The sequence below is a fragment of the Haemaphysalis longicornis genome, unplaced genomic scaffold (genome assembly GCF_048455015.1).
Source record: "Haemaphysalis longicornis isolate Haplotype H1 unplaced genomic scaffold, Haemaphysalis longicornis Haplotype H1 scaffold_1, whole genome shotgun sequence".
Lineage (NCBI taxonomy): Eukaryota > Metazoa > Arthropoda > Arachnida > Ixodida > Ixodidae > Haemaphysalis > Haemaphysalis longicornis.
In genome coordinates, this window is record NW_027526203.1 from 450,103,562 (window position 1) to 450,114,355 (window position 10,794).

The 10,794-nt window shown below is 51.9% G+C and overlaps 1 protein-coding gene across 1 annotated transcript in view; it reads right to left on the reverse strand.

Annotated features, from left to right (window-relative positions):
- Positions 1–2,953, reverse strand: part of LOC144155991 (putative caffeoyl-CoA O-methyltransferase 2) — a 30,242-nt gene extending 27,289 nt beyond the window's left edge. Inside the window, exon 1 of the mRNA XM_077687744.1 lies at positions 2,550–2,953. Coding sequence (XP_077543870.1) covers positions 2,550–2,660 — 111 coding nt within the window. The 5' untranslated portion in view covers positions 2,661–2,953. The remainder of the gene's footprint in view (positions 1–2,549) is intronic.
- Positions 2,954–10,794: the final 7,841 nt, after the last annotated feature.

Here is a 10,794-nt window from a genome sequence, read left to right on the forward strand (position 1 = left end):
AGGGGGGGCGCAACACGCTGAAGGCTTTCGCTTCGCTCGTTAGGGTGGAGTAAATTGGCACAATGTCTTTTATGTGCGTGTATGCATGCACGTATATGTGTATGTGTGCAAGGCCGAACTTTCTGTCTTTTTTTTTCATTTCAATAAAATTTCTCTCTCTCTCTGCATGTATATGTGTATGTTTTGAATTCCTGATGGGGCATGCGTTATCACTATAAGCATGATCATGTAAATACCCGTGACATTAAAGCTATCTCCGCACGGGCCAGCCATGACTCCGAACCGTGCAACTTCTCTGCTTCTGACGGAACAGATGTATGTATGTATGTATGTATGTATGTATGTATGTATGTATGTATGTATGTATGTATGTATGTATGTATGTATGTATGTATGTATGTATGTATGTATGTATGTATGTATGTATGTATGTATGTATGTATGTATGTATGTATGTATGTATGTATGTATGTATGTATGTATGTATGTATGTATGTATGTATGTATGTATGTATGTATGTATGTATGTATGTATGTATGTATGTATGTATGTATGTATGTATGTATGTATGTATGTATGTATGTATGTATGTGTGTATGTGTGTACGTATGCACATATGTATGTATGTAGTGTGAGTGTGCGTGCGTGCGTGGTCTGTGGGCAGTAAAAGAAAAATAAAATAACATGATTCCCAATGTACGCCATACATGCATACAGACAGGTTATGATAATTTGGAATGAAGGCTAGTTCAATTAACATTTTTTGAAAGTTAACGTGACAAACATTAGTAGGCCCAGTTATTTTTGGCTAGTTTGCTTTCTTTGCGCGCCAAAAGTAGACCTGAACATTCAGGCGCGACGAGGGCTCTGGATTAATTTCGACCACCTGGAGCTCTTAAACTTGCTCCGAAATCTCGACACACGGAAGTTCTTCGGTTTTCGCCTTCATAGACAAGCGGCCGCCTCGGTCGGGACCGAAAGAGGAGTCAACAACGACAATGAGAGTAGGGGAGGTAGTTTTCTCTTCTGGGGTGAAAATGGGAATTTCAGAATACCACCTTAATCCCTAATCTGCCTTAATCAGTCTTAATCCATTTCATCTTCCTAAATATCAACAAAAATCCATCTTAATCCACCTAAACCTGTCTCCTTCATCTTAATCCACCTTAGCCTACCTCAATCCACCTTTATCCCGCCTTATTAATCATTTCTATCAACAACTAATCAATCATTAATCTGTTACGTTCGGACACCGGTACCGGAAGCCGACGGCGTGCACCGAAGCCCGAAAAACCCGACGTGCGTCCCACCCCGCGTTCCAGCAATGACCGCCCCTGAGAGACATCCCCATGCTGACCCCCGGCGCCCGGCGGAGGCGTTGCGCATGCGCGCGGAGCGCGCAACGACCGGCCATTCGCAGGTCCCCGAACCAAACCCCAGCTCTGCCTTCCCTCCACGCACCGGCGGAGGGCATAAGGAGGACCGCACGTTCCTCGATTCCTCTCGCCACCCGTCACCGTCGGAGGGACGACGTAGGAGACACCCGAGAACGCGCTCCCGCATCCCGGCCGAGATCAAGACGACGGTATCGCCGCCTCCATCGTACCAACATACGCAAACCAGCGAGCCCGCAGCAGCACCTTGAGTTCGCCCCCACGGCCCTGCAGCGTGCGTGGACACCACCGCGCCCCGGAACCAGCATCCTGACCTCAATGGGAAAAGGAGCAAGCGCACCCCGTGCATCCCGTCCTCAGGACAAGGGGCCCCGTGCCCGAGGTCCAGCGCCAGCCGCCTTCCTGACCGCTGCAACAAGTCACAGCATCTCGCCGGGTGAGCACGCGTTGGTACGAGCCCAACTACATTGTTAATTAAATTGTTCCTTTAGCCAAACCTGTGTTGCCTTTTTTCCTGTCAACTCTGTGTGGACCCACCTATTTGGTAGCGTGAAGCTGTCCCCCTGTCGGGGGCGTCATAAATACATCTTAATCCACCGTGATTACACTTCACTAATCATTAAAAACAACCACTAATCAATCAATACTCAACGTGTTATTACCGGTTATCACGCGTCATCCATTGCCATTAATTTTATCGCGACACATATTCATCAATTGACATGTACGAGGCTAACCGCTAATTGTTCCCCACTTGGCAGGGTGCCAAGTTAGTGCAGTGGTAACACACTCTGATCCTGCCTGGAGTTCAGGTTTCAAATGACACACGAACCCGAATGCATTCATTCTATTAGAGCGGTGGCCATTTGGTGCCGTTCGGGTTGACGCCGACGACAACGACGGTTACTTTCCGCGTTTGATGAGGCGCTTACCGCTGTCGCCGGAAAACAAACAAACGAAAATTCCGCGCGGGGAAACGGCTACCAAGTCCCCCAGTTAGTCAGTTCAACGTCACGTTTTCTAGCAAAAATGACGTGCAACGGGCGCCGACCGCAGGTCATGCACAGCGAAATGAAGGTCGGAGTACCTGACAGCATTGTAAACAAGGGTGTGGCACTCAGCTTGGGGCTGCATGCAACCCCGTGCGAGCTTACCTGGCAGAGTTTTCTGAGCGATGGATGCAGCGGACCGCAGTGGCTGGCGACATAATCGGCGGTCCCTGGCACTAGGTGGTCCGGCTTGATGACGTGGCCACTGGAAGCCATTCGGAGCGCAGTCAGCCGAGCGCTCGAGCTGGCGGGAACGAGCTTTTCACAGACCGTTCGGAAGCCTATGCAGTCGGCAGGCCCGGCGGGCCGGCGGAGACGGAAACGCGGCCAGCGGAGGAGTGCCAGGGTGAGAGTGTATACAAGGGCGGCGCACGGAGGAAGACGGCCGTGAGGCTATCGGGGCCTTAGAGCCCGGCTATTGAGAGCTGTAAAGCGCAATCAGCGGAGCACTCGAGCCTGGGAACGAGCTCGGCGCGGATCACTTGCGCCGGCTGGCTGCGTCCCGGCTGGCTGCGTCCCGGCTGCCGTCCAGGCTGGCTGCGCGGAATGCAGCCAGCTGCCAGCGCAGGAGGGCTGGGGTGAGGGTGTGGATGGATGAATGAATGAATGAATGAATGAATGAATGAATGAATGAATGAATGAATGAATGGCTTTATTGAGAAGGAGGCCGCAGGACCTGGTTGGGGATTGGTCCATGGCAAAAAAACGACAAAATAAAGTTTATAATTCTTACATTACTGTCCAACATCCAAGCCATAGTTGCAGCTCTCCTCTTATGTGTGTGTTAGGGTGGCGCGCTTAGGGTCCTATTAGGGTGGCGCGCTATTGTAATCCGTTGCGACAGCGACGCGCAAGAAGGCGCGAAAAAGGTGCCCGCGAAAGGTGCTGTTGCCGAGCGTATACAAACGGTGGCTGTTGCCTATTTAATGGCCTTTGCAGCACTCGCTCGGCCACGCGCGCTCTCGCGACGAACTGACGTTGCCTGTTCCACCTCTCCTGGCGGTAGTAAGGATCCACGGATACCAACACATACCCACGCGCCATTTTATTACTGTGTCAATACCATCTCTCTCAAGGTTTTATTCTTGTAAATATCAGCATCATCATACGATAAGCGGCAGCAGGAACAGCATCGGCAGCATCGCACGAGCACTCTCTCCTTCCGCTGCGAACACTATCTCTTGCAACGTCAGCCTTATTCGGAAGATGGGCAGAAAGAAGACCAAAGACCAACTAGAAGTTCCTGTGGAGACAATCACGAAGTGGCATGCAGAGGTCGTTCCGGCAGTCCCGGGACCCGTGACACTGACGCCCGTCAACCAGCGCTCTCTTCGAACGGCCCTGACAGGCCTGATCGAGGGACGCTCGAGTCGCTACTACTGTGGCCACCTCCAGCAGCATTGGCCGGCTTCGGGGTCCCTGCGAATCGAGTGCGACGAACACAACCTGCAAGAACGCCCTACCAAGATCGCTGGGAAATGTCGCGCAGAGGTCGATTCCGTCTGGACCGCTTCAGACACTGGACGCATCGACCGACCGCCTGTTAACCATGACGCTGACATCCCGGAAGAGCGGCAACATCGTCGTCAGCCATTCCCGGTGTGCTTGGGGGCGTTCCGTGGGGAACCAGCCTCGTATTCCTCGTCGCGGCCGGTTGACTGAACAATGTCGTCCTCGATCTCAATTTGATTTCCGGGCACGCTCTTCAGAGTCAACTGTACGTTGCACATTTTCGGCGCTGTTAAAGCAAATCGCGTTTCCCGCATTCGCAAATGCGTATACTTTGGCAACATATTTAATTTCTTGTGATAAAGTGATATTTTGATGTCGGAAAGTTTCGTTTTCAGTTACTCTTGGTTGCTTTCGGCAACGGAGACCAATCGCAATAGCTTTAAACCAATCGGGGCGATCCTGCGGCGCTTCCTTATTGGCGCAGTCTTTTTCTTAACAGTGCAGCTGTTGTACAAGCCGTAAGTTTGGTGTTGCAGAAAAAAATGCCAAGAAAACGTGGAGTGCTCGTGAGCAGGTGCTTCGCGGCGACCACTGAGTTCCCGGTTCAAGCAGTGGCTTCAGCAAAAAAAAAAAAAAAGGCCGTGTCTAGAGTGCCACCCGATTGTATTGTAAGCACTCCACTATATTGATGTCCACCAGCGTTTTGTAACAAAATTTACGCGTCTGGCACTACATGGCTGTAGATAACGTAAAGAATGGCAACCTAACCTAAACATAACATGACTAACGCCCACAAATAAATCATTTAAAACACCAAAACTAACCAAAACCATAAAAATTATAGTTCAATTTAGAGATACAAAAACCGAGGCGAACAGCCGGTCTCGAACCACCATCCTTGGGATCAAGAAGCTAAGGCGGATCCTCTACACTACGACAGAAGCTCTGGCCGGTGCTAGCCAAGTCTTTAATATTCTAGTGGCGTCGGATGGCACTCTAGCCATACCTGCAGCGATCAGCTAGAGTGCCGTCGGACGGCACTCTAGACACGGCGAAAAAAAAAACTCTAGCGCCGTAGTCAAGCGCTACCGCGCATGTAATGTTTGGCATGAGGAACACGATGAGGTCGATGTATATGACGATGACTAACACTAGCATAGTGCAAAGTAGCGACGAAACATGGAAATGTGTTCTCGCGTGTAAAGAAATCCTGCAGCTTCGCTATGGTTCAAACCTTGCGCGACTTTGTACAAGCTTCGCCAGTTGAGGGAAGTCTACAATGCTGAGGATGACTTTACATCCACCATTCACCGCGAAGACCATGACCACCTCTTCGATGCATGTGATGACGATTACTATACTCGGTAACAACTTAAGAACGGCACCAGAAGTTGGTGCTGTGCCTTATCACCGTAGCCGGATGTTTCTCCGCGCGGCGCAAGTAGGGCGTTTCTGGGAATAGTTTGAACATGGCGTGAGCCATTCCCGTGATTTTTTGGACTTAATATGCTTATAGACGACTCCAGTGACGACAAACAAACTGCGTGAGACAAGGCAGACGATATCACGCATTCATAGCAAACCCCTTTCAAAACGCGCGCGCACTGACGTCACGGGTCCGACGCTTTGGCGGAGTGATACACTACATGAGGTGGTGCCGTTCTTGAGTTGTAACCGAGTATAGCACCGCAACTATGCAAATAAACAATGATACTGAAACTTAACTATTTCTCTGGCAATGCTCACCTACACCAGCTTCGCCCTTCAAGTCTTACGCGTGAGGGGAAGCTTCCCTGAATTGTTTACTATCTTTAATTTGTAGCATATAGAGTGGATGCGGGTATGGTTAAATGCGTTAATTCCCAAGCTTTCTTCTTTTTCCTCCGCGCTTCCGCATGATTATACCTTTGGTACGTCATTGGTGCTCTTTCCTTTTTTTCAGCGTTAAAGCGAGCAGCCACGAAGGAGGGTATGTGCCTCATTATGGCACATACCCTCCGCTCTGTCGCATCCTCGGTTACACGAAGGATAGTTGCCCGCTTCCGTAACACAGAGGATAAGGTGCTCGCTTGAAAATTTCCTCCAATATACCTGGTGGTATCCAAGCAAATTAGGCACTCATGGCAACCGAGCAGTGACATGGGCTAACTGCTTGGGTATGTGTTCGTAATGTTAATTGATCCCGTAGCTTGATATTTTTCCTGTTTAGTGTATTTTCTACTCCTCGTAGTTTCGCGTCTCTCGTATGCGCCATTTTAATACTGTGTCAATACCATCTCGCTCAAAGTTGTACTCTTGTAAATATCATCATCGTAATCATCATCATGATCGTATTATAAGCGGCAGCAGGAACAGCATCGGCAGCATCGCACGAGCACTCTCTCCTTCCGCTGCGAACGCGATCTCTCGCAACGTCAGCCTTATTCGACAGATGGACAGAAAGAAGACCAAAGACCAACTAGAAGTTCCTGTGGAGACCACCACGAAGTGGCATGCAGAGGTCGTTCAGGCAGACCCGGGACCCGTGACACTGACGCCCGTCAACCAGCGCTCTCTTCGAACGACTCTGACAGGCCCGATCAAGGGACGCTGGAGTCTCAACTACTATGGCCACCTTGAGGAGCATTGGCCAGCTTCGGGGCTCCTGGGAACCGAGTGCGACGAACGCAGCCTGCAAGAACGCCCTACCAAGTTCACTGGGAAATGTCGCGCAGCGGTCGATTCCGACTGGACCGCTTCAGACACTGGACACCGCGACCGACTGCCTGTTAACCATGATGCTGACACCCCCAAAGAGCGGCAACATCGTCGTCAGCCCTTCCCGGTGTGCCTGGGGTCACTCCGTGGGGAACTTGCATCCCGGTCCTCCTCGTGACAAGTTGACTGAACAATGTCGTTCTTGATGGCAAGTTCATATTGGGATGCGCTCTTCAGAGTCAACTGCATGTTGTACATTGTTGACGCTGTTAAAGCAAACCGCGTCCCCCACTTTCTCAGTTGTGAAGACTTTGGCAACATATTTATTTTGTTGTGATAAAGTGATATTTTGATCTCGAAAAGTTTCGTTTTCAGTTACTCTTGGTTACTTTCGGAGACGCAGACCAATCACGATAGCTTGAAACCAATCGGGGCAGATGTTGGTTCGTGCGACATGGCGATCTCGTGGCGCTACCTTATTTGGAGAGAGAGAGAGAGAGAGAGAGAGAGAGAGAGAGAGAGAGAGAGAGAGAGAGAGAGAGAGAGAGAGAGAGAGAGAGAGAGAGAGAACGTTTATTGAAACAACAGCGACGGGTAGGGGAGAAAACATTTCACCATCTTCCCGTAGGGAACCCTGAGTAGTATGCGAAGCAGCCATAGGTTCGACTCAAGTTCCCATTAGTTTTCAGTTCCATCGCGGCGTTGCGGGAGGCGAATGAGGAGAGCGGAGGGCGCGCGCGCGTCATTTATACCGCGGAGCTACAGTGGCGCCCTGTGGGGACCCTTGTTTCCCTACGCCTCGCCTGCCCATGTTTTCGCGAGCTGGGAGCCGCCATTTTGGGCAGCCGGCGCGTCACGTCAGTCGTGACCTCTTCGTGACCCCGTGCGCGCGCCGAACCGGCTCGCCGCGAACGTGTGCGCGAGGGCGCGGGGGAAGGAGGACCAGTTTGCCACCTTCCTTCGGGCCACCCTCTCCCCGACCTGGGGAAGACCTCCTCTCCCCTCCGAGCTGACCTGCGGGACGAACGAGCGCTCTGCCGGGAGTCGACTGGGCGATTTGGTCGGAGTCGGTTGGCTCGGCAGTGCCTACGCCGAATGCCCCGATGACGGTGAACCCAGTTGGCTCCACGGACTCTGCCGAGAGATTCTGCCCTGATCGGTCGCCACGGGATGCCTCCCCTGCTCCCGCGGCCGTGATGACGGATATCGAGGTCTGAGCCCAGCGGCTTGAGCGAGCGACAGGAGCCACTGTCTCCCCGAGAGCGATAGTCGTGTTGTCTGGTGTATGCCCTGTATCTGCCAGGCAATAAAGCCTCATTTTGGATTGCCGGAGCCTGTCTACCGCATGTGAGTACCCGAACCCGTGCGTGAGTCTTCGGATTCCGCAGGGCTAGTGTACGGCGCGTAGCGTTCTCTAGCGAAGCTAGCCGGGGTCCTCTGCTATCCCGTACGTTAGCCCACAGCCCCCAGCGGAGTATGCAGCGGTTACCGTCGCGTCTTTAAAACTGCTTCGCATTATCGCGCGCGGAGCCGCAGGTGTTGCCATTCGTTGCGCAATCCCGGAGAGGAGAGGAGGAATGCCGGAGAGGTGAGGAGTGTCGGAGATGAGAGGAGGAATGCCTCGCATACTACGGTTTGGTTTGAAGTCGGCGCCAACTGCGGGCGTCGGCGGTAGAAAGGGAAGGGTGGGGAGGTGCGTCGGGTTGCTCTATAGTGGTAGAGGATGTCGGTGTATGTTTGTGAGAAAGGCGTAAGGGAGTTGGTAATGCTGGTTGCGTTGTTGGCCTCTTCTGGGAATGCCCAGTGAAGGAGAGCTCGGGCTGTGGCGTGTGCCACCTCGTTCCCAGGGAGGGCAGTGTGGCTGGGTGTCCACACTATGCGGACATGAGGGAGGCTGGGGCATTGAGATAGGATGACTTGTGTTAAGTTCGGGCTCCTCATTTAATTAATGAAAGCCGCCGGTGGGTCATGTATCGGCGTCGCCTCCGCTTGTAGCTGTCAGGCTGCGTTCCTTTCATGCAGCCGCAGGGACGCGAAGTTGGGGGTCGCCGAGTGCATGCTTTGTGCTCCTTCCTTTATTGCGGCAAAAGACGGGGGTGCTTAGCCCGGGTACCTCTGCAGTGGTCATTCGGTGACGAGCTGACCGGAAGCGAAAGGGTGCCGTCTTAAGCCCCGGATACATGGACTCGACGAGAAAGGGTCGAGTCGACTGGCGGGTTCAGCTACCTCGACCCCTCCCGCGTTTATATGAACCCCGTCCAAAGAATCGAGGTGAGGGGAGCGGCGGGGTTCCCGGAAAAGGAGCTACCGTATTAGAGAGTTTTAGCAGTCCGTCCGTTCCGTTCGTTACGTTGCTACCGGGTTGACCGGGACCGGTCTGCGCCTGCGTGCGCGGAAGGACGAGGAGGTGCGGACATGGCGAAGGCACGCCAGCGAAACTAATCCCCCTACCGTGACGAATGCCGGAGTGCCCAGACGGGTCCCGGTCAACACGCTAGCTACGTACGTGACGGAACGGACGGACTGCTAATACTCTCTATTGTCACGATTCTCACGCGCACCCTCATTTGCTAAAAGGCAGCCTTAATATTTGTGTGCGCGTTACAATCGGGCTCAAAAACCGAAATACGCTTTAAAGTGGCTAGCAGCATTGCCATGCGGAACGGACACGGAGTCCCCCAAAATCGAACTCAATCCAATGAAAACAATCCGTCAACAGTGAGTGAATCTCGGCGCACTAATTCCTGAATTGCATGTCACATACCTTTGTCAGCTGTTACACATTTTTTGTGATGTTGCAATAATCCCGTAACGCCCAGAATTAGGAAGATCAAAGCACTTGAAATCGCAAACAGCTTCACTGTTTCTCGCTATGACTTTATTCCAGCAGGAGCTGGATAAGCAATCTTATGAAGTACAATCATTTTCGGCTTCCACAGCTGCATACGCCAAATAAAATCTCCCTCTTCCAGGTACGTGGTGTCATGTCTTTTCCATCTGTGCAGTACCGTCAGTGTCAATTTTTTTCGAATTTTCCTGCGCGAACTTAACCGCGCGTTAAGATTCTTCATATTGATCATTTTGGAAGGGGTTTTCGCCCTTTCTTGAACGCCCCCTTTGAAGGCGTGGTTTTTGGGATCAAAACCGGAGTGTTGGGTTTTGTCCGGGGTCGGTCGAGAGGGATCTAGTTCAGTATAGATCTTGGCCGAACAGGCTGCTGCGGGCAGAGTGACAATGTAACCGTCATTATGTCCTGATGTAAATACTTGGAGTAATGTAAATAGTGTAAATAAACCTAATATCCAGCAACAAAGGCAGTCCTCATCCCTCACCTGCTTCAAGCATCGGACGTCGGTCATCGGAGCGAGTCGAGATTGTCCTCTCGGCTCGAGCATCAAAAGAACTTCAATATTTCGTCTTCATCATTCACCAAGAAGATGCAGAGGCGAAATCTAACTCCTGGGTAAGAGCCGAGACTCATCCAAGTGCAAAACGACGGCAGGCAGCTTGTGAGTGCGACAGAATTGTTACGCTGGCACTTGTGGCTTGTGTCATTGCGAAAGCAATGGCTGCTTCTTCCGCCGTGGTTGCCGAGGTGAAGAAGGCATTGTTTATGCGGGAAGCAGTAGCGACGTGAGCGGGTCGTTGAGGGTAGGGAGGGACGTCCGTACAGAGGGTTGTCGGGTCGCTGCCGTATTTTCTGACGAGGAGGCGTGTATGATGCTGACGACGGCCGGCGTTGTATGTAGGGTGCATGTAGCGCGGAATAGGGAGGACATGGATGTTGCGTCGCATTGATGGAGGTATGCGTTGTGGCTAGTCCGGAGTTTGTACCGCCTTCCGGCCTTTTGAGCAGATGACGACCGGGGGGGGGGGGTGAGTTGTACGCGTTGTAGTTGGTTATGGAGTTGGGCTTCAATAATCTCCGAGAGGGTGTTATGTAGACCCAGTTTCAATAAGCGGTAGGTAGAAGTGAAAGTGGGTAGGCCGAGGGCTGTCTTACAAGATTTGCGTAGGAGGACATCTATCTTGGCATGTTCTTGTGCTTTTAAGGTAAGATTGGGTGCCCCGTAGGTGATGCATCTGATCAGCATTGCTTGTATGATGCGGCAGTTATCTGTTTCCTTCAGTCCGTGTCGGTGAGAGCATATTCGTTGAATTGGGTGTGTAAGTTGGAAAACTGTCTGCAGAAGTCTGGGGA